Raw genomic sequence first — 22,534 nt, 5'->3', positions numbered from 1 at the left:
AGGTACACAAGGTAGGTAGGTAGGTTTGGTACTCTGGCGGGTTTCCTTCCGATGTAGAGGAATCTGAGCAAAAGACTGGCGATTCGGAAGCAGATGGGAGTCGCTAACGATTATCTTACAGACTCCTTTTTCATCCAAGTACTCGCTTTGCTTCAATCGTGCCTTCCACCCGTATTGTTCCTACCAACCTACCGCGAAGCTTCGAACCCGCACAGAGCTGCTGCCATCTCGACAACCACAACAACAACAACAACAATAACGGAGCATATTGTGTTGTCAAGACCCGATTCTCTATCCCGCAGGCGTATCTCCGGCTTGGGATACGCACTTTACCTATTCTTCGGCGGCCGCAGCATTTCATGTCGCCAAAGAGCACGTCTAGAGGAAAGGGTTAGCTCGATTCGGTTAGAAGATACTCGCCCGCGACGACAGCGGACCTGCAATCTCCAGGGTCTTCGAGATTCGAGATGGACCTCCTCGCCGACTCCACGCGACCATTCCATGTAGAACCGTCTGGGAATCGCTCTGCTGCTTCTCCCAAGAGATCCCCTTCGTTCTCATCAGCTCGGCCCAGAAGCCGTGAACGTGCCGCCCCGCCCCTCTCTCACAATGCCCTCAGCTCGAGACCTGTGACTTCTGCCGACACCCAGGGGGGTAATCTCAATCGCTGGTCGAAGTCCACGAACTCCAGCACTATCAGCCACGCGCATAAGCGTTCAAATTCATCTGCGAGACGGATGTCGCTAGGTGCTGGATTGTCGTTCCTGGATACATCATCCCCGCCTCGGAAGTTGCAGAAACCACACCCCTCGACAACAGCCTCCCCCACCTCTCAGATCAAAGTCACTCGGCCGGCATTTGACCCCCCTGCGATATCTCTCCCTCCAATCAATACTTTACCGAGTCTGCAGACGTCCCTGATGAACAATTCCTCTCCCCTGACTGGACCTACTACTCCATCGCCTTCCACCGCCCAAATACTTTCGGCTGCCGCTCGATCTGTAGACTACTTCGGAAAAGGCTGGGAAGATTCGTCGTTGGGGCCTAGAGACTTTTCGCACAGGAGATCGCCTTCGACGTCTCGATCTGCGAATTTTGGACCATCGCCAGTTCTCCAGTCTGCATTCTCGACAGACAGTAGACGTCAATTCGGGGAAGAAGAGGAAGAAAGACCGCGGTCCAGGGGCCACTCACGGCACCGTTCACAAACCAAAGGCAGCTCCTCTTCAAATCGAAGTTCTAAACAACCTTCCCAGAAAGCCATGCTTTCAAAAGCTCTGCAGAAAGCTAACACAGCTGTACTTCTCGACAATGCGCAGAATTTCGAGGGGGCCATGCAGGCCTACTCCGAGGCCTGTACTTTACTCCAACAGGTAATGCTACGAAGTTCTGGAGACGACGATAGGCGAAAATTGGAAGCAATCGTAGGTTGGATCGCCTCGCAAATCAAACATTATTAACTTCTTTAGCGAAATACGTATACGAGCCGCATCAGTGAGCTGAAAAAGATCGCTCCTCATCTAGAAGACGACGGCAAGGCTTTACCTGCTCGGCCCGAGAGTGATGGAAGGAGGAGTAGGGAGGATCAGGTTCATGATTTGGATGAGGATGAAGAGCAAGTCATTATTGAGACGGCAACGGTTACCAGAATCGTGAATGACCCTTCTTACATCACAGAACCCCCACAGAGCAGATCAATATCAGCCTCGCAGCTACCTCAGCGCAGGGAATCACTACTGCAATCGGGATTAGACACCTTGCAGTACAGGCCCAAGAATCCTTCCGATTTATACGGACGGTCGTACTCTAAATCGCCGATGAGAGAGCGAGTCACAGAGACTGATGTACAACTTGGGCCGCCAATGGAGAGCATGTACATGCCGCCTCCACTCTCACCTCGACGTCCGGCTTCGCCATTGACTCTCGCCCCTCAACTGAATCACCAGGGACAACAATCCGCCGATCTTCTGAATACTACCCATTCAGGAGTATCTCCAGCAAAAGGCCACAATAGAGTACCCAGTAATGAATCTATGTCGTGGCTAGATACCATAGATGAATCTGGTGATTCCGCCGCCTCATCTGTTCATTCCAGATCATCATCGTTGAGGTTGCGACGAAAATATATCCGAGCCCCAAATGGCGCCACGGGGACGGAATTTGATACGGCCTTAGACGCAGCAATTGAGGCTGCCTATGATGAGGGCTTTGAGCCAATGGATCCTGCAGAGCCCACTCGGTATGACTTTGATGATGATGACGAAATCGTTGCCAACGTTAGACGGAAGGTAGAATTGGCGAAAGAAAGGGTACGCCAGTCAGAACGTGAAGCAGCCATTCACACCGCGCGCGACAAAGAACGAAAACGATTGCTACAGAAGAAGCAAGAACAATTGAACGGCCTTGATGACGACTATGAAGGGAATGAATCGGAGGAAGAAGAACGCATGCTGGAAGAGATGACAAGGGGTTATGTGATGGATGACTTCGAATTTGGCTTACAATCAAAATCAGCCCTGCCTCGGGAATCCGATTCGAGTGGCTTTTCCGGTAGGACGTGGAACAGCTCGATAGGATCAAACCCCACTACAGCAGGAACGTCACTTTCGACTGTCACTGAAGCATCGATGCTCCCTCAATTGCCTGCATTGCAATCTAAGACACCTCCACCTATGCACCCTCCGCCTCTCCAAGCTCTACCACCTCCCCCCAGCCAGGGAAACCAGCCACCGCCAATTCCGGTCTCAAACTCACAAGGGGTCCGAAGCAGGCGTCTTTCAGGACAAAATGCGAAACAACTCAAGATTGAGACAACAACTAGGATGCCAAGTAGCCAGGCTCCTCCTTCGATGCTGCCACCACGGCTACCTAATAGCACTGATCACAACCACCCTAAGACTGCTGACCTGCCCCAACAGCGGCAGCCCATGGCTGTGGTACCAGGTCGACCGGCTATACCCCAATCCGCACGACAAGCTTCGTCTCCCTTTCCTGGCGCAACAAGTCCAATTGAGGTTCTTTCGCGTCCTACGCCAACTCTACACCAAACCTTCACCAACGAGAGTGACCAGTTGCCTCGATCTGGCTCACCAGGCCGTGGCCAGTCAAGAGGCGGACTGCGAAAGAATTTCTCTTCATCAAGCTTGAAAAATATGAAGAGCCGAAATTTATCAGTCTCCAATGTTGATGACGGCGGGTCTGACCTGTCACCAAATACACCACTGAGTTCCCAATTCATTGGAAGGGATCCGAGTGGGAAGTTACCTGCTATGCCTACGTTGCCAACTCCAATTGCAGCCGCTTTTAAGGATAAATTGAATGGAATGCCTGCAGGCGGAATGTACCTGTTCAACAGTGATATCCATTCCCCGGAGAGCCCAGGGTCGCCTAGTCCTCTAAGTGCCGGGGCACCGATACCGCTCGAACCATGCCCAACTGAATTCCTTCTCCGACCATTCTGGCTCATGCGAGCTCTGTATCAAACAATCGCGCACCCTCGAGGTGGATACTTGTCCACCAAACTCTTTATTCCAAGAGATGTGTGGCGGGTGAAAGGTGTCAAGATTAAGGGGTTGGAAGACAAAATTGCAAATTGTGATTTCCTCACAGCGGCACTGATGAAGCTTGCACAAGTGGATACTTTTGATGCCGACGCTGTTCTTGAAGAGATGCAATCTCTGGAGGGTGTGCTTGAACAAGTGCAAGCGACGTTGACGAAGAAACTTGGAAATGAGGTCGGCGTTCAAGGCTCTGGAGGTATGTTCAAGGATGCCTCCACTGGAGGAGAATCGGAGACAAGCAACGTAACCTCGAAATCGGGCAGCATGTCGAGCAAATCCTCCTCGTTTTCTTGGAGGAGATTGAGATCAAAAAATTCTGGAGTTGGCCTCTCTAACGCTTACTCAAACAAAACGCCTGTGGACGGGCCAAGGGAGGGACTGACAATGGCAACATTGCCAATGACCTCGACGTCGGTTGCCAAGGTTCGCTTTGCAAAGAGGGACGTTACACAGCTCCAGTTTTCTGGCCCCAATGCGAACTACATGAGTGCGTTGGCAAGGCTTTTCGACGCTGCACAAACTTTAGGTAAGGACGGCCCCCAGGTTTTGGTTTTTCCAAGTCACTGACTCAAACCTTAGACCAAATCGCACGCCAAGTCGAAGACCCAGGCCTCAGACATGCAGACAAGACGCAAGTTGGGCTCGAATTATGTACACGTCATGCTGCCGAATTCTTCGGTTTTTACATATGCCGGTTTGTGTTGACGGACGTTGGGATGCTTTTGGATAAGTTCTTGAAACGAGGAACCGAATGGGTGATGCTATGAAAGACAGAGCCCGACGCTTAGGAGTGAAACGTGTTGATTGCGCGGTGTATATTTGGGATATTTGCTTGAGAACGGAGATCAACTTTATGCTTTCTAGGCTGCTCAGGTGTATTGGATGAGTCATGATTGATGGCTGGCGCCAGGCAGGATTTGGTCTGTAATCTGGAGACGGGGTGTTTGAAAGTGCGAGACACTACACACAGTTGCCCCTGGACGACATATTAACATCTGTACAGTATAACGGCGTATCTAAGAGAGCAGCGTAGTCGATCCTCCTAGCCAGAGGAACAATCGAGATCTGTGAGATGTGAGCGTTAATGAAAGGCCGCTCTCTAGTATTTTACAGAATGAGCATGTGATCTGCTTGCTAGCATAAGTGTAACGCATGCCCGTTACCTAACTCATAGAAAACCTGTCATCTGACTCTACCTACCTTAAAGGAAAAGGCAGGTTCCGACCCACTGTGGGAGGGGCATTCCTGAAGTAACGACCTTTCAACTGCTAAGAATTTCTTATTACTATCAATTGACTGTCAATTAAAAGTTACCAGAATTTTGTAACAGTGATATAATAATTATTCTAGGAACGTGCCCCTCCCACGGTGGGTCGGAACCTGCTTTTTCCTTTAAGGTAAGGTAGAGTTCTTTCCATTCTCATGCACGTGGTCGATCAGGTGATGACAACCTAATCGTGATGCCATGACAGCCGGAAGCATTGCAGGCAACGAACACGGCGAATAGGACATGATCATGTAACATCGAAAGGCACAATCCCACAAGGATCTCATTAGACATTGGAAATTGCTTCTATTGCTCATGAATAGCCAGATATCCGCCGAAATAATTTCTCCTGCCACCAGCGCTTCGTTGCTTGACAGCCAATGGCTTACTCGCCCATCATAATACATCTTCCTTACTGCATCTTCTCATGTGTCGCCATTAATGAACCTAAGAAATTTTAGTTAAACATCAGGTAGGAGGGGACGTTATATGGCTCACCAATGAAAGTAGTAACCAGGCGACTTCTGACCTGGCAGATATCTTCTGGGACCAGCCAAATAGTGGCACCCATCTTTCTGGCAATACTGATACTAAGCTTGGCGTTCAGGTAAGCGTCATCATCGGTTCTGCCAGGTGTGACCAGGTCGTAATCAACGTAGCTGCTCTTCATTCCGTTCAAGACATCCAAGAGGAAGTTGCCCGTTCCAATAGTAGAATCCTTGAACGAGCGAACCGAAGAGCTCTTGCCTCCCTTCCGAGACATGTCATTCGCCCAGTTTACCATCTCGGCATCTGTGATTTCGCGCTTCCCAAGTCGTTGGGCAAGAGCAGAGAGTGTCTCGGAGATGTCCTTTCGCATGAGTTGCCAGACGAGACCAAGTGTCAATGTGCGTTGACCATCTGTGATATCTGCTCCTTGGACACCGACAAGAGAGAATCGGTTCTGCTTGCCGAGTTCAATGGCATAATTTGTATTCTCAACTGCCTTGAACCTCGAAATCTCCCCACCGTTCGCAGGAGCCTTGTTCACGTGTCGCCAGTTGACGGAGCCCTTGATAACCTTGTCATATGCCTGTAGAAGTATCGTGCCATCTCGTAGGTCATCGTACAGAGAATTAACAGCTGGTTGAACATCAAGACTATTGAGCCAGAGTGTGAAGACTCGAGCTTCTCGCTCGCCTTCAGCATCAAAATCATCGACTTGTAATTTCTCTTCCTCGGTGATTGGATCTAAAGCAGGATGGGTATTGAACAAATTTGCAACGAAAGCAAGATTGAGCTTTGGATTTCCCGCGACAAGAGAAGTTGGGGTTAGAAACTTGCGGCATCCAATAGTATCGGCATTCTGGAGGACTTGCTCTGCTCTTTGTAGCAGGTCACGGGTTTGTAATGGGCCTCGGGTACATTGATCAGGTGCAATTTGAGCGAGGAGAACTGTGTAGTTCTCTGCATCCTTTACATCAGTGGAGAAATTTGAGACTCTGTGAATAGGTCAGCCGGAATCGTTACTGAAATGAACCATTCCTACCTGCGAGGCCAGTTTGCTGCTTTCAGATGGTAGTTGACCCATCTCAAAAGGATCTGCTCCGGGGGCAGTCTTAAGAACTGTTCAAGGGTCTCATCCTCCTCGAGAAGTCTGTACAACTCAGGGTGGAGCTTGATATCGATCTTTCCCAGGAGACCTCTTCGAATGACTTGCCAAATCAAGCCAAGAATCAAATGCTCCCGCACCTCGATAATGTCTCCACTTCCAATGTTAACTACTGAACAGCCAATACCCTTCGCAGATTCGATGACGATATTATTATTTTCTGTCATGTGGAAGGCATTCAGGGTTCTGATTTTCTTTCCTGCACGGTTGAGCACCCGTTCATCAATAGTATCAGGGACACTGTCGTTGATCAACTTTGCCAAGACCAGCCCATCCTTGCATTCATCGAACATCTCGAAGGTATCGGTTGGGAAAGGCAGCCGGCTCCCAATGTCTGGATCGCCTGCCAACACAGCGTTGATGTGACGGGTAAACTCCGTTCTCTCGTCTTCGTTGATTGTATGAGTGACGTTCGAAGACGAGCCTTGCACTTGAATTCGCCCACTAACGCTACCTTTTGAGCCGTGTCCACCACCTGTCTGCTGCGAGACCAGTCCTGTGCGCGCCGGAGAGGCCGGCCCAGTAGAAATACGTTTCTGGGCAGGTGATGATTCTCTCAATTTGGAGACGAGCTATATAACAAGGTCAGCTCGGTTGATTTATCGGAAGAAGAGTAGCAAATAAGCTCCATAGCATACGAAAACCGCACAAGATGGTCAGGTTTGTAACTCTCCATCAGGAGCTTTTTCGAGGGGGCCCAGAACAAAACGTCTTCAACATGTTGGAAAGCCTCCACATCTCTCTAGATGTCTTTTGCTGTAGGAATATAACTCACTCCGACGTAATCATCGAGTTCAACTCGTCTGGAGGAATCCAGCTCTACCTCCTTCAAAGCCTGTCGAACAACATCGTATGGTTGTCTCTCACTCGTCTGTGTCGCCTTGATCGCCGTGGCCTCATCAATGTATCCCTTGTCATCTATATCCAGCTTTCGGAATGCATCTTGCAGGCCAAAGATCTCATCTTGAGCAAACTGAGGATATTTCCTGTCGTGGCCGACCGTCAGCTTCGAATCCTTTGGATTTGATGGAAAGCATACTTCTGCAGTTTAATGACATTCATGATGGTAAATTCAAGGTCTAAAACTCAGTGTGTCGGATCGTACCCGTCCTACTGTGCAATACTCTCCTTGTTGTTGGATAATGAAGTTGCAATGCGCCAATCGAGGGGTAGATTGAGGGGTTGGTTATTAAAGCTTATTGTCGCAAGACAAAGCCCGTGTTCAAAGGTTTGGTAGCAGCCTCCTACGGTGAATGCAATGTATCTCGTGGGCGAGGTGGTGGAAGAGGGTGATGCGATGTAGTATATGTGAGCGAGAGTGAGAGTGAAAAGAGGGAGTGGAAGACGAACAGGAGCAAGAAGAGAAGATGGAAGGGAGTGCCATCGATGCCACGCCCACCCCACTTCAACTTCGCCCCGCAACCACGTAAGTTCAGGCAATGACAGCGACGACCAAGCCAAAGCCAGTGCTTCGGCCTGGACTGTTAAGTGCCATGCGGAGGAGAGGTCAGTATAATAACTTCGCAGCGTTGGTAAATACCATCTCCAGCTGTAACCTGCCTCCAGCATCCAGCATCCAGCATCCAGCATCCAGCATCCCCGGATCATTCTCCAACGAAGAAGAGGCTACTGAACGATCCCTTTTTCTATCACTTGGCATTCGAAGTTGCGAGCGACAGCTTGGCCGCTGCTGACGACGCTGGACATTCGACAACTTCCCAAGATTGTGATCCCACGTCACCTGCTCCAGGCATCCCTCCGAACCAAAAATAAACACAAACACCATAGCAATGGCTTCGTCGACAAAACTTGATCATGTTAATGGCGTCTGGGAGCGGATGCGAGGGAACAGTCCCATCTACGACTTCCTTCTTTCGGACGTCACGCTAATTTCAGCTTCTCAGGGCAGCATCACCGCCCATCTGACTCTGGGAAAGAATCACGTCAACTCTCGCGGAACAATACATGGAGCAGTGAGCGCAGCCTTGGTGGATTGGAGCGGAGGCCTGGCTATTGCTACGCACGGGTTGGAAAAGACAGGCGCGAGCATAGACATCCATGTTACCTTCATTGGAACTGCCCAAGCTGGGGAGACAATTGAGATCCAGGCTCTTGCAAACAAGGTGGGAAGATCGGTGGCTTTCACGACGATCAGGATTTGCAAGCTGGTTGATGGCAGTCCAGGACCATTGGTTGCAACAGCCTCACACACGAAATACATCTCGCAGCTAAAGCAGTGAGCATACGAGATACAATGGAGCAGTCTTTCAAGTCTGGCCCAAGAATGAATGAATGAATGAATGAATGAATGAATGGAGTTGGGGCTCAGCACTTAAAGAGAGGCCTTATCAAGGCTGATACATTAGCAGTAAAATGAATGCGGTTTCCTAAGATATACAGCGGGATGAACCTCAAAATCAAAATATTCACAGAAGGCATACGCGACTCTTGCCCCAACATTGCTGTCTGGAGGTCCTCATGAGCGTTAGAGGAATAAATTGGAATTTTGCCAAATCAAGGGCCAACTTAGATGAAGGCGAATCAGCTACACTTAATTGATCTCATTTGTACAGGTGGATATTGCAAGAAATTGTCGTCCTTCGGCAAATTCACAAGTAAAGGACATTTGAGGTCCGTCCTGGGGAAGTCTCCGATAAAGCGCTCTCTAAAACTTTTTCACCCCTCTTCAACAAAACATCAACAACACGCAACAGCCGACATTTAGTACCCACACCTGTCCATAACAAAAGTCTATATGGCCAGCATGCCTATATGTAAATCTTGCGAGCAGCCGCTTGTACTCGAATTGGATCCGGAGTCATTCGATGAAGAGACCTCTTCATCTGTTGGTGAAGCCTCTTCCGCTCCAGACGACCTGCTCCTCAGATGCGGCTGTCACTTTCACTGGTAAGCTGAACAAGACCAAGCTCGTATCTACTGCCCAATAGACAGATTTTTGCCAGTCGGGAAATGATCGATCTTCTCATCGTAAGTTCCAGAACTCACTTGCCTAGTGGCATGTCAATCGGCGGGGGCGGAGGGGGGGAATTATTCAAAGGTGGATGATCTTAAAGAAACAATATGTGGTTTTCGGGTAGAATCAGAGATCACAGCTAACCCTCTCCTAGGCAATGTCTCCTCGACGAGTCTCCCCAAATCGCTCTTGACCTCGCTTGCCCGGCTTGCCAAAACTCCATCGTATCAACCCGCCCAGGTCCTTCCGCTACAAACTCCATAGTACCACCTGCATCGCCTCTGCCTCAAGTCATCACGAGATATCATAATGAAGGTGGTCTTCAAGAAAATCTTGACATCCTGCCACTAATTACCGAAGAGGCCTATCTGGATGCTAATCCTGCTGCTAGACCAGCCAGGGCTTTCATGAGTGAGTCGCTCCACCTTGTGATTTCTTCCTATCGATACCTGGTGATTAACTCAGATTGTTCAGCCATGTGTGGAGAAGGTGATGTTACAGGTGTTGTGGAGCTGCTGAAAGCACTCCAAGAGGAACCCGACGAGGGCGACATGTCACCAGCCGAGCTATTGAGATTCCAAGATCCTCTTGATGGTATGAAGACCGGCTTACATGTTGCTATCGAGAGATCCCAGCAGGAAGCTGTCTGGCTTCTGCTCTGGCTTGCTTCATCCTTGGAAACCGATGCTTTCCCAGATGAGGTGACCCGAGCTGCCGAAAGCCTCGAGGTTGGAAGAGAGACTGTTGGAACCGCTGATATTAGGGCTTTGAGGGACGAACAAGCACGCAATGCGGAGGAGGTGGCTGCGGAAATGGGCGATTTGTGGGCAGAATTTCTAGCCGGGGGGTTTCTTAGGGGTTGACCGCGAAAGCGTTCTACTTATCAGGGGGTTTGAGATACCATAAATCATATTCAGTTTTCTCTTGCCAGCGATGCTAAGATTCTGTCAGCCCGGAATGCCGAGAATTGGCTTGCGTATCCATGGTCCATCGTATGATCTGTGGCACTTGCGCTCTTATAGTTGCTTCCCCTCCTTCCCCTTCAACCAAACATTGCAACTTTATTGATATGGGAAAAGTTGTTTGCTGGGGTGGCAAGGACTACTGAAAGTCAGGATGAGAGAAGGGTGCTGTGGAAAGCACAGAACCCAGGGAGATAGTAACTTCCGGAGGAGCTCACAGCCAGACTCCGATGTTCAAGCTCACACTTTTGTGCAGAAATTTGACATGGGCGTTCATACACTTACAAGCTTACGATGATACGCAAAACTGCCGAAAGTGACGGAATTCGGCATTTCATGTTTTGTACTGAAGCGTAATGAATAACCAGTGACCCCAGGAAGGTAGAAAACGAGGTACAGCGTAGGTTAGGTCAGACCAGATCAAGTCTTGAATGTCAGAAAAGAGGGACCAATGCCGAGGACTTGCCCAAGGTGCATCACTCTGAGCTAGCCTGCGAAGAGGCCCTGCTCTGACTCTCGAGATCCGTGTCGTCTTTGTTTCCTGTTTTGTTTCGCTCTTTTCCTTCGATTTCCTCGCTGAGGTCGCTTCAGATTCAACCGATCATAGTGAGATTCTTCTAGCACAGCCCAAGGTAGATTAGCAATCTGTCAGACCCAGGCCAGGTAAGGGCATTTATTGTAATGTACTGTATTGTAAATTTACTTTAGCTACCTCTGGTGGCTTGTAACTGTAGTCAGCCTGTGCTCGCCAAAAACTCCGCTTTGATCGGCCTCTCGACTCAGCTCGTCGGCTCAACCCCGTTCCCGTTCCCGTTCTCATATACTGCCACTCGTCGCTCTCAGCTCCTCTCGCGAGTCGTCCTCCAGAGGACACAGTGTTAGTGTTCCTGAAGTTGCCGAAGTTTCCGATCCGATCCAGCAACAAAACTTCTATCACGCGCCTCGGAAACAATTATAAAGGACAGGACGCAGCAGCACCCTCAACAGTGTCGTCCCACGCTGATCCAAGCTACGAGTAGATCGAGCTGCCCAATGCAACCTTGTTTGATCATCCGCGGCTCAGCTTACGTGGGCTCTGGTTGCGCCCCATTGATCGCTGTCAGCCACATTTCGGCAGAACAACATCAACATCGTACTTCTACAGTACAAGTCCTTGTTCAGTTTCAATCTCGCCCCTCTTTCTACAAACCACATCTAACAGCTCTTTAGACAAATGGATCCTAGCTGCTGTTCTGATCTGGCCTGACATTCCACAGAGTTTAAGCTGTCGCCACAGTGGAAGCTGCGTCTCTTTTTGAGATCCATCTTTCCAACTTACCAGACCGCCATCTCAAAATATTTCAATCTCATCGATTTGCTTCATACCGAAGAACCTTCTCTAGAGCCTCAAAGAATGCCTCGAGACTCGCCCGCGAGTTCGGCGTTGAAACCCATCAGCCGGTCCCCTTCGAGGGATGCTCTACAGTTAGTCGGCCAGCTTGGTACAGATGGGATCGCCGAACTCCAGGCCGACCCCAACTATCTTCTCCCAAGCCGCTCACATCCTCCGCGATCTCTAAAAGCTGCTCTGGAAGCAACAGATTCGAGAAGAGACAGCTCTGGCTACACGACCTCTGACAGCTCCGAAGAAGACTATGATGCATTGAAGCCCGAACCCTCTGCTGTTATTGTTGGAAGTAAGGGTGGCGGCTTTGAGAAGGAGCAGGGGGAGCAGTCAAGGCTTGGAGTCAACGGAAATAGAACCTACGAGGAAATCAAAGTACCTATCAAGGCACGACCGTCTCCGACAAGATTGAAGAGTATTCCGGTAACTCTCAATAAACTGAATGAGAAAGGACGCTACATTCTAACTGCGGATGATGACGCACTAAGGGAGATTTTAAGAGTTGGGATTGAACGAGTAAGCCTTTATTCCTGCATCATACAAACGAAGCATGATGAACCCGCTGCTCATGGTATTGGCCCTGGTCTTGAGCTCATCGAGGAAGATTCAATCTTGGAAGCTGTCTTGTCAGACTATACAGAAGCTTAGTAGGACACTGAGGTCATGTCATGCTAATTGTTATTAGGAGAAGTATCCGGACAGGAAGAGAAGGAAGAAGTTCAGCGACCTGGTTTTCACTCGCCAGTTCACAGCTTTTGATCGCCAAAACTCAGCTAGTGCAGATTCTCCTTTCCATGGATTCTTTACACTCTTCTGGCTCGGAACTGCCATTTGTAAGTGCTACTATTCATTTACCTGTTTGAACATCTAAACCCTGTGGGGTCTTCTGTTCTCTCTTGGAAAAGGGGCTTCCATGTTAGAAGTACGCCTGCTGTTAAGCTACAATTTTTACTCGATGCGAGTAAGTGCTGACTTAAATTTCAGATTGCGCAAGACTAGCTGCCGAGAACTGGATCAAACATGGGAATTTCTGGGGCACAAATGAGATCGCTGGTATTATGTTTCATCGAGATGTCATGGTGCTTGGTCTTTCCGATGGAGCTATGTGCGCCGCTACCGGCTTCGGGCTGGTTCTTCAGAAGCTCGTCAAGGCGGGAGTTATTAATTGGGATAGAGAAGGATGGATCATTCAAAGTGTAAGCCCATTAGCAAGTGAATCATTGATGTAGTACTCACATATCTGCCAGAGCTGGGAGGTATGCTTCCTCATACTCGTTCTTGGGTGGACGTTATTTAGAGAATGGCCCTGGACGCACACGGTATTTTTTGTGCTTCACGGCCTTGTTATGCTAATGAAACAACATTCATATGCATTCTGTAAGTGCTTGGGAGCACCAAGCATATGCTGTCTAGCTGCTAATATTCACCTAGACAATGGTCACCTCTCCGAAGTGTACAAATCGCGCCAGACTTTGCAGTGTAAGCTGAAGCAGTTGGACAATACTGAACCCGCACAAACTCCTTCAGAGACGACACCCAAGGTGTCCTCGTTATCCACTTCATATCTTGATCACAGACCGACTGCATCTGACCTAAATCAACGAAGACAATACAGAAGAAGTTCAATGGACGGGGACTCGAAGCTCAGAGAGGTTGCTGCTGCTATCGAATCTGGAGAGCCTCTCGACGTGGATCAAATCCAAACCTTTGCCCGCATCATGAAATGGGAGATTGATGCCCTATCAGAAGACTTGAAAGGAAAGTCCACCAGTATAGCTAATTCCTATCCTGGCAACTTGACTCTGGCCAATCACTATGAATACATCGTGTTACCGACTTTGGTCTACGAACTCGAGTATCCTCGTTCAGATAGCATCAGCTGGTACTATGTCGCGGAGAAAGTTGTTGCAGTGTTTGGTGTCCTGGTGAGCAATCCTTTTTAAAAACGAATTCCGAACGTCCCCGCACGCTTTGGTCCGAAACGATTCTAACAAGCCTTGAGGTAATCATGAACCTTGTCAGCCAGTCGTACATCTACCCCGTCGTAGTTCGCGCACTTGATATGAAGGAAGCTGGTATGACCCTGTCAGAGCGACTGAGAGTCTTCCCATGGATTCTCAGTGATTTGATGTTCCCATTCATGACGGAATACATGCTCGTGAGTTGCCAGTTATGAAATCGTTCTGAAATCAACATCTGTGCTGACCTGCCAGTCGTGGTATGTGATCTGGGAGCTGATTCTCAATGTTCTGGCGGAAGTCACCTATTTCGCGGACCGTGGATTTTATGCGGACTGGTGGAATAGCGTTTCTTGGGATCAATTCGCTCGGGATTGGAACAGACCGGTGAGCCAACCCATTCGGCATGCACCTGGGAGAGTAATTGACATTTGATTAGGTACACAACTTTCTTCTGCGCCACGTCTACCATTCGTCAATCTCCTCAATGCAAGTCAACAAGAAGACTGCCACTCTGATCACCTTCTTCCTCAGTGCATGCGTTCGTAAGTTTTATAGAATTCCACAATGCCTACATCAATCTAGCTGACCTTCAATTAGATGAACTTGTCATGTGGTGTCTGTTCAAAAAATTACGTGGATACCTGCTCTTTCTGCAGATGATGCAACTCCCTCTAGTGTCACTGAGCCGCACACGCTGGCTAAAGGGCCGAGCGACTTTGGGTAACTTGATATTCTGGGTTGGCATCTTCACTGGGCCAAGTCTCCTTTGCTCGTTGTACTTGATTATATGATCAAGCAACCACCATTGCCACATAAGGTACAGTCCTGTGTGGGTGAATTATCTTTCGTCCCCCTTTTTCGGAATTTTGTTCATATACCCCTGTTAGAAAATCGACACCCTCATTGAAAAATTGCAATGGCCAAAGCATGCACTTGACCTTGGTTGATGTTCGAGTCTAAGTAGAGTAAAATGGTTGGGTGCATATAGCTGCACAGCTGTATGCGATCGGTCCAAATACAGTGTAAAGTGTGCTGCGCTCTGGGGGTTTGCAAGGCAAAACGGCAAAGGTTGGGTTGGATCGAGCGGCAAGTTTGCCGGCAGATTTCATACACTAACTTAGTATGCGAATCACAGTGAGATCATCAGGATCCGCGAAGCTCTCATCCGACTGATTAGTCCTGGGCAGCACTTTCTGCAGAAGACAGAAGTCGGATGATAGATAATCTTTGGTCACAGGAAAGTAGGGTAAGCCTTGAGCTAGATACTATCATCATACTCAAGGTACCTTGGTACTGTACTGTACTGTACTGTATTTGCTGCATTCACCTGACGAGCTAAGGTAGGTAAGAACTCGTAGTAGAAGCTAGAGAAGGTAGCGTTAGCCTGTCCTATATCCCTGTCAGACCAGCCTTGCAGCTGCCACCGCCACCATCATGGGTGAGCTGGTGAGTTCTCAATAGATAACTACCCTCTACCTTAGGTACAGTACTCGTACCTAGAGTATCAATCGTCTGTGAGCACAATCCTAACATAACACGACACGGCACGACAGCGACTTATCCCCCCTCGCCCCCAGCTGTGTTTCAAAACCTGCAGGCAAGCGCGGCTATGACTTGCTGTCTGTCATCTGAATTCGCGAGACGCCGCCCTGTACTTCGTGTCTCGCTACGCCATTGCAATCTATCTCCTTTCTCCAACACAAACCGTCAAGTTGGCCGAATACCTGAGAAGCCTTGCGCAGCAAGCGAAGAACTTACCTAAGTATTTACCGGCAGGTGTTTTCAGAGCTGCTTCCTCCCTCGATTGGACGCGTAAGGCGGACGTGGCCAGTCGCTTTGACCGCGGAGGCAGCAAGCTGGAGCCCATGGCCGAAAACAGGCCTGAGAAGCCGGAGAAGTCCTACCTGTCCACAGCCGTCGACTCGATCTCCCCATGGGGTGGCTCTCGCTCCTCTACGCCCAAACCTACATCTGCCGCTGTTCTCGGAAAAGGCTCCGGGTTCAAGCATCAACGGGGAGGAGACCACACAATACAGAACTGGCACGGATTCAGCTCGAAGAGATACCCACCCGACTGCCCTGCGTTGAATACTAGGTGGTTTCATGCTGTAGATGTGTGTGCATGGCTGCATTGCGCCACAATGGCCACTGGTATATAAGCTAACACCACGACACCAGATACCCAAGAGAAAACCGAAGCTGTTAAAGAATACTGAAGAAAACGCAAAGCCACCAGGGGTGCCAAAGAAATTTGTCCCATTTTCTCTTCACGATAGTCGTTCGATCGAAACCGTATATCAGAAACTTGCAGACGAATACGATGATCCTATTAGAGATGCACGCCAGAAGGCGGATGATTATGCCAGTGGCATGTCAACATCGGCTTCTGGCAAGAAACCAAATACAAGCATAGATGAGGCAGGACAGGATACAAATGCTGGTGGTAAAATCAGGGTACCAGTTCAGGAAGATTTCTTGTTCGATGTGGACATCGAGCAACGAGAACTGAGTCCGTTGTACTGGCTTGGGCCGATCTACGAGGTCCGTCGTGGCTCATGGTTCTACCAAGAAGGCTCAACACTGCGGCCTTGTGAAGAAAACTTAGCCTTTCAATTGGAAGAAGGGTATTTGAAGATTATGCCATTTCGGTACGCAAAGGTAAGTTTAGTTTGGTACAATTGATCTTCTCTGCCCCATAGATTCGTTGCAAACATGTACGTGATGTTCAAAAGAGTATCGCTTGCTGAATAACCAGGCAAGGCTCCAGAGAAACCGAATACCAGGACAGGAGAAGAGCCCAGATCTCTGGCGCTTTCCGGGGCATTCAGCCGGAATCGTGCTGGATCTGGCGAGGTTACCCCCAAGGCTTCTGCCGAGAATCTAAGGGCCGCCAATCAACAAGCGCTTGACGATGATGCTCATAACAGGATGAAAGATGTTCCTCCACTGAACGCTCAACAGCCACAGAGTTATCGTCTTTTCGGAACGTATATGAACTCAATTGTAACCTACCAAGACTCAACAGTAGCATGGCTGTCGGTGGACTCCATTATGTCAAGAGTTAGTAGCAGTGTATACGAGCGATTCGCAGGTGGAGCATATCTGTCTGGCATCAAGCTGGTTCGTGGCTATTCCGAAGGAAAGAAGGAAGACAAAACACCGAATACGCCGACTAGTGCTGCAATCAATGGTTCGAATATACCCCCGGAGCTGCAAATCGATGCCAAGCAGCAGAAGTTGCTCAAGAGGCGCTCAGCTCCTCCGAGTACGAGCCGTCACGAGGCAGAAGGAATCGAAGAATCCACGATTGCTGCTTTATCTGGAGGAGTCGACACGGATATGGAGGCAGAGGCTGTCAGAAAGCGGGATGAAAAAGAAATACAGAACGACTACAATGGACGAGATGGCGAGAATCAAGGAAGAGAGATTGACCATCTAATTCTGGTCACACATGGGGTATGTCTCATCTCGGCCTCGATTCACATGGCCCTGTAAAAGTTGCCGAAACTCACGTACACTTCCCAAATCATTTACTCTACGCATATCTCCATATTTACTACAAGCCTTTTCAAATTTCCTTGTAGAACTTACGTAGTAGCCACCCAGAAAATGCTAACTGGTTGATTCGTAGATCGGCCAAAGACTAGGCATGAGGTAAGTGCTGCGGCTTTGACCAGAGGGAAGTAAGCTGACGGCGATTCGTAGAACAGAATCTGTCAACTTCGTTCATGATGTGAACGTCTTGCGAAAGACCTTAAAAAACGTTTACGGGAGTAGTGCCGATCTACAAGCACTCAATTCCGAGATTGACAAGCTTCCCAAGAACTGTATCGCTCCTTCGTTGTATGTTTAGAAGTGACAAACAGTGCTAAGATTCAGCTCAGGTCGGATTCAGGTACTTCCCGTTTGTTGGCGCCATCTCTTGGATTTCCCAAGGAAGGGTGTCCGACAGAACCGGAGAGAACACGACCTCGGTGATGCCTATGGAGACGAGGAGGAGTATCCGAGCTTAGAAGACATCACAGTAGAGGGGGTGCCTTTTGTTCGTTCCCTCATCACTGACCTAGCTCTCGATATCTTGCTCTATCAGAGTGCATATCGCGAGCATATCACTCAGGTAATTCTATGCCCTAACTGTATCGTCATAAAGCATCTGCACTCAGCCGGTTGCTTGGTGACCGTATGCTCGAAAGATCTTTGAGACACATGTACTGACGGCAGAGTAGCTGGTGACAGCAGAGTCAAATCGAGTGTACGACCTCTTCCTTGAACGCAACCCTACTTTCAGTGGCAAAGTAAGCCTAATAGGCCATTCGCTCGGCTCTGCTATCTTCTTCGATATTTTATGCCGGCAAAAAGAAGCGGCACTGAATACTGGCAGTCGCCACAAAGGCCGGGATCATCCCAGCAGCAAATCACAGGTTAAAGATCTTAACCTTAAGTTCCTGGTTGAGGACTTCTACTGCCTCGGATCTCCGATTGGACTTTTTCAGATGCTTAAAGGAAGAAGCATTCTTGGACGCCATCAGAGGGAGGATGCAGTCCCTGCCGAATCACCAAGTAAAGTGTCTCGGCTCCATTGTTCTAGTCATGAAGTACTAATTCCCTTCAGTGGATCCAGAAGATATGCAAGACCCTTTTCTTGGCTTCGCTTCTGGTGAGAATATATCATCTGTTACTGGCCTGCCACTCATAGTATCATCACCAAAAGCTAGTCAGCTATATAACATCTTTGTGAGTGGTTTTATGAGCGAGGCTGACGGGCATCTGATACTGATGCTTTTTCTTATAGCATCCAAGCGATCCGATTGCTTACAGGCTAGAACCCCTCATTGCTCCTGCCATGTCTTCTCTCAAACCTCAATTGCTACCATATACCAAGAAAACAATTTCTGCCAGTGTTAGTGGAATAGGTGCTAAAGTGGGCCAAAGTGTAAGCGGGCTCTGGACCAGCTTGTAAGTTCATCGGGGAGCCTCTAGTTTCCCTCTCTCAGCCAGTTTCTCCTCTCCTGAGACTTGTGTCATCTCGTTCTCAACACTGTCCAGATTTAATACTGATCTATCTTCCGTCTACCCAGGAGCTCAGGTATAGCCAGCAGTCTCCTGAACAGGAGCCTAGGGCTTACGAGCGATGATGTAGCCCGCATGGAGGCTCCAACACCCCAGCGCGGCGCAGCCAATCCTCTCGGTGCTGGAACGAACATCTCAACCGGTGGCGTAATCTCTCATGATGTGCCTGTACCTAGTCTCCCAAGAGAAAGCGCCAATGAGAAGAAGAAGGTGCTTGCTCAGGAGACACAAGCTGCGGACAGAGAAGGGACTGGCGCCAACGCTCCCACTTTGATTGATGACGAGATCGAGACGCTCTACGCAGGCTTTCAAAAGAGGAGAGAAAGTACAAGTGATGCGGCAGAGGACTATTCTGAGGCTGAGACAAGGGGGCGGAAGTTGAGAAGGGAGGAAGCTAAAGTTAGAGCACTGAATTCGAATGGCAGGGTTGATTATAGCATTCAGGAGTGAGCCTTTATTCACCCATGACCAAGATTCTGGAAATACTAACTGGCGCTTAAGGAGTGTTCTCGATTTCAATCCAATGAAGTAAATTATTCCTTTCGATCCATACACCGCTCATGCTAAATAAAAGACAGTACTATCGCAAGCCATCTTGCTTATTGGGCCGATGAAGATGTCTCTCATTTCATGATGAGCCAGTTGCTATCGAGACATCGCAACGCTCGGACAGGTCAAGGAAGCAAATAGACTTAGAAAAGAGCAGATTACACCTGGCAACTGCCAAAAGGCCAATTATTCGCAGATAGAATTACGAAGACTTCTGACTGCGATTGCCTCCTAGCAAGAAAATGTGTCTAGACACACACAGATTATCAGCAGTCTTAAACTGGATCTCTTAGGAGTTGTAGCCTTTGTCAAGACTCCGATGGCCAAAAACAGCGATACTACGAAGCAAATTAGAAGATGGAAGCTCTACTCCTTTTTTACATCCCGGGAATAAGCCAGTGATTACGACGCGAATTCATTCAAGCGTACTCCTTTCCAGAGGATCGAGTGCTCTCAAGCCTAAACTGCCACTGCCTATCTAGTTATCCATCCTGGGCGCTCTGCATGATAACCGTGCCTGCAATTGTGCTTATTACAAAATCAGAAGCTCCATTGTTCAATTTTGTTTCTGCTATCTACTAGCTATTACTAACATTGCCGTTCGAGTTCTCAAATTCCAGGGTGCCGCCGAGTTGTATGCTCGCTCGATTGGAATCGAATCGTGGGCCAACGCGGGGGCAACATATCTAGAAACACAAAAGTGAAGTCATAATTTGCTTGCAAAGGAAAAAGAGAGGAACCCAAAGGCAGCATGGTAACTTTTCGCCGAAAATATACGCCTCGGGGATATGGGCCGACCTATTACTCAGCTGTGTCCAGCTCATCGTGAGTTTGTGGGGGAGATTCCAAGGTAACTTCGGGTAGGGTATCAGCGAGTTTAGTTCTTGTGACGACTTGGAAGTTCAAATTCACCTTTCCTATCGTCTCCGTTGGTGCCATTTTCGCGACCCTCCTCACGATCATGGTCGTCCTTCACATCACGGTCCCTGGACCAGTCAGTAGTTGCAGTGGACAAAGCAGGCAGTGATGTTGACCTATCCTCTGGGCTACGAGAGCGGTCCCGGTCACGGCGGTCGTATTCTCGGTCACGGCGGTCGTCTTTACGTGGAGAGTAGTCCCCACGGCCACGGCGAGGGGATGGGGAACGGCCGCCACGGCGAGGAGAGGAACGACGTCCAGCTGGAGCACGTTCACGCTCACGGCCAGTATCGAAGCGCCAGGAAGCAGATGGAGGAGTACGGGCCCACTAGCGTTGTGTCAGTCTACGGACAAGGGATATATAGTAATTGATCTTACCTCAATTTTCAACAGATCATCGCGAGCAAGGCGTTTGTTGTGCATCTCGTGGTAGGCATCATCGGCATCACGGCGGCTCTCGTACTCAACAAATGCAAACCTGCTTCAAGTGTCAACCATATTAGAAGATACTTCAAGGCAGACTTGGGTATACTAACAGGCGGCTTTGGGCGGTACGAGGTGCTGGAATATCGCAGCGGACAAGACGACCATAGCTGCGAGTCTCCGTGTCAGTTCCCCGTGTTCATATTCTGAGGGCAAGGAAGGATGCAAAGAGTAAAAGAGCAGAACATGATTGCAAGAAGCCCGATCCGCCGTTGTTTGGTGCTCGTGAGAGGAAAAGTACAGAGACAATGGCCGAGCCATTGTGCGACGGCTTCAGTCGACGGATAGGGAGGTACGAAGCGCGGACAAGAGACGGGTGTGAGTGACAGCGAAGTCTCGACGAGGAAGGACGTAGATATGTGGGGGAGGTATGTAGGTGTATAATTCATCGCACTCGAAGGTGATCATCGAAACATCGACGTTGACTGACATACCGTTCGAATTCGTAGGCAAGGTCGCGAGCTCGAGTGCCGGGTCCGAAGCCCTGTATTTTATCAGATCAGTTTTCGTGTGCCTTGTACTTATGCCTGTATTTATATTTCTTCGACATGTGCTGCACGCCTGAGGGAGGAGTGTTTGAGAGCAACAGAAGGGCAAAGCAGAGCAGAGGAGGCCCAGAGGTCAGAGAACAGGCGTGTACTTACAGTAACATAGAGAGTTGTTCCTCCACGAGACATCTTGAGAAGCTACTCTTCCAGGCAGGATAATTACACTGTCTGTATGTCAAGAAGGCAAAATAGACGCGCAAATTGCTTGCAAGGTAGACGGGGTGTTGATCTCGACCTTGATGTTGTTGAAGAGAGGCGATGCGACCGTCTGCGATTTAAGTTCGCCGTCGCCATCAAGCTGTTCAGATTCAGATGAGCCGCGCCAAGCCACCCTAGTGACGTTGCTAAGCCAAAACGGCGAAAGTTATCTCAGTAAATCAGACGCCTCGCTTGCTCTCTACGTGGACACCCCGACCTAACCTTATTAGGAAGGAGGTCTGTGCGTCTACAGTTGCGAGCTGCGAAGCGTCTAAGGGAAAATAGTATTAATTTATGTGGTCGCGCGGCCAAATCGAGTTTCGATTTTCAGCTATATTAAAATATCTTAACATATACTAATCAGAATACCTTCATATATACTATAGGACCTCGGTAATCTATTTTTCTATCTAATAGTAGTATTTATATTAAGTACTAATTATTCCTTCAGGGAGAAGTATACCTGCTAAAGCTAAGGTATCACTAGCGTTCGCGCGGTAGACTAAAAATCGCACCGGAATCGACTCTAGTATTTTAAAACCACAACTTTAATTAATAAGCTATAAAGTGTTCCTTAATAAGATAAGCAGTTAGAACGATTCTACGTTTACAGAACAAAAATCCGTCGTGTAATAGCACGGTTTAGCGTTAGCTAGCACGTGAGCGAAATAACCACGGATCAGGTGATAACCTCTCTATTAGCGCGAATATCAAGCTGAGGAGCCCTCGATTCCGTGGAGGGCGCTCGAGCCTATATAGACAAATTCCCCGGGCTATTCCCGATTAGGACTAATTACATTTGACGTAAAACTTAACGTAAACTCCTGTAGTAGCGTAGAGCTATTTCCCTTTACGTATAACTAAGTAGGTAACTGTCGGTAAACCCCTTCAGAGTTAACCGAGCTCCACCGAGTCTTACCGAGCTTTACCGAGCTCTAGACTCTTCCTAATCAGGTATAGTAAAGAAGTGGTTACTACTACCTTTATATCACCTCCCCCTTTGAAAAAA

General features: G+C 48.8%; 7 protein-coding genes across 7 annotated transcripts; 5 read left to right on the top strand and 2 right to left on the bottom strand.

The window, feature by feature from the left end:
• Positions 1 to 467: 467 nt before the first annotated feature.
• On the top strand, positions 468 to 4,327 carry ONS95_003197 (uncharacterized protein; the record flags this gene model as incomplete). The annotated part of the gene is made up of 3 exons (XM_058496491.1): positions 468 to 1,424; positions 1,470 to 4,086; positions 4,140 to 4,327. The coding sequence occupies 3 exons, from the start codon at positions 468 to 470 to the stop codon at positions 4,325 to 4,327; spliced, it is 3,762 nt and encodes a 1,253-aa protein (XP_058353742.1).
• Positions 4,328 to 4,858: 531 nt separating this feature from the next.
• SAC6 (Fimbrin, actin-bundling protein) lies at positions 4,859 to 7,553 on the bottom strand. Its single transcript, XM_058496490.1, has 5 exons — positions 7,518 to 7,553; positions 7,254 to 7,464; positions 6,356 to 7,050; positions 5,326 to 6,308; positions 4,859 to 5,274 (listed from the first exon to the last, which is right to left on the bottom strand). Exons 1-5 carry the CDS (start codon positions 7,538 to 7,540, stop codon positions 5,240 to 5,242), a joined length of 1,947 nt encoding a protein of 648 aa, XP_058353741.1. The 5' UTR covers positions 7,541 to 7,553; the 3' UTR covers positions 4,859 to 5,239.
• Positions 7,554 to 8,268: 715 nt separating this feature from the next.
• Positions 8,269 to 8,718, top strand: ONS95_003195 (uncharacterized protein; the record flags this gene model as incomplete). The annotated part of the gene is made up of 1 exon (XM_058496489.1): positions 8,269 to 8,718. The coding sequence occupies one exon, from the start codon at positions 8,269 to 8,271 to the stop codon at positions 8,716 to 8,718; it is 450 nt and encodes a 149-aa protein (XP_058353740.1).
• A 524-nt stretch (positions 8,719 to 9,242) lies between these two features.
• Positions 9,243 to 10,315, top strand: ONS95_003194 (uncharacterized protein; the record flags this gene model as incomplete). Its single annotated transcript, XM_058496488.1, has 3 exons — positions 9,243 to 9,385; positions 9,607 to 9,863; positions 9,927 to 10,315. 3 exons carry the CDS (start codon positions 9,243 to 9,245, stop codon positions 10,313 to 10,315), a joined length of 789 nt encoding a protein of 262 aa, XP_058353739.1.
• Positions 10,316 to 11,807: 1,492 nt separating this feature from the next.
• Positions 11,808 to 14,550, top strand: ARE1 (acyl-CoA/sterol acyltransferase; the record flags this gene model as incomplete). Its single annotated transcript, XM_058496487.1, has 9 exons — positions 11,808 to 12,314; positions 12,484 to 12,631; positions 12,783 to 12,994; positions 13,046 to 13,175; positions 13,230 to 13,723; positions 13,801 to 13,956; positions 14,012 to 14,143; positions 14,196 to 14,301; positions 14,357 to 14,550. 9 exons carry the CDS (start codon positions 11,808 to 11,810, stop codon positions 14,548 to 14,550), a joined length of 2,079 nt encoding a protein of 692 aa, XP_058353738.1.
• Positions 14,551 to 15,193: 643 nt separating this feature from the next.
• Positions 15,194 to 19,519, top strand: ONS95_003192 (uncharacterized protein; the record flags this gene model as incomplete). The annotated part of the gene is made up of 13 exons (XM_058496486.1): positions 15,194 to 15,197; positions 15,401 to 15,873; positions 15,938 to 16,417; positions 16,520 to 17,215; positions 17,391 to 17,413; positions 17,465 to 17,586; positions 17,644 to 17,876; positions 17,986 to 18,319; positions 18,372 to 18,493; positions 18,552 to 18,715; positions 18,838 to 19,275; positions 19,331 to 19,357; positions 19,408 to 19,519. The coding sequence occupies 13 exons, from the start codon at positions 15,194 to 15,196 to the stop codon at positions 19,517 to 19,519; spliced, it is 3,228 nt and encodes a 1,075-aa protein (XP_058353737.1).
• A 736-nt stretch (positions 19,520 to 20,255) lies between these two features.
• Positions 20,256 to 21,456, bottom strand: ONS95_003191 (uncharacterized protein; the record flags this gene model as incomplete). The annotated part of the gene is made up of 6 exons (XM_058496485.1): positions 20,256 to 20,364; positions 20,413 to 20,624; positions 20,675 to 20,777; positions 20,833 to 20,889; positions 21,214 to 21,263; positions 21,424 to 21,456. 6 exons carry the CDS (start codon positions 21,454 to 21,456, stop codon positions 20,256 to 20,258), a joined length of 564 nt encoding a protein of 187 aa, XP_058353736.1.
• Positions 21,457 to 22,534: the final 1,078 nt, after the last annotated feature.

This window comes from Cadophora gregata (assembly GCF_030347475.1).
Source record: "Cadophora gregata isolate MNR1 chromosome Unknown scaffold_12, whole genome shotgun sequence".
In the NCBI taxonomy this organism is placed as follows: Eukaryota; Fungi; Ascomycota; class Leotiomycetes; order Helotiales; family Ploettnerulaceae; genus Cadophora; species Cadophora gregata.
Note: the sequence above shows the minus strand (reverse complement) of the source record. Positions and strands in the feature narration are given on the sequence as shown.

Coding starts and splice junctions, on each gene's coding strand:
- SAC6 (XM_058496490.1), bottom strand. CDS start 7,540: ATGAATGTCATTAAACTGCAGAA. Junction 7,465..7,517: donor AATGTCATTAAACTGCAGAA/GTATGCTTTCCA, acceptor CGGCCACGACAG/GAAATATCCTCAGTTTGCTC. Junction 6,309..6,355: donor GCAGCAAACTGGCCTCGCAG/GTAGGAATGGTT, acceptor ACCTATTCACAG/AGTCTCAAATTTCTCCACTG.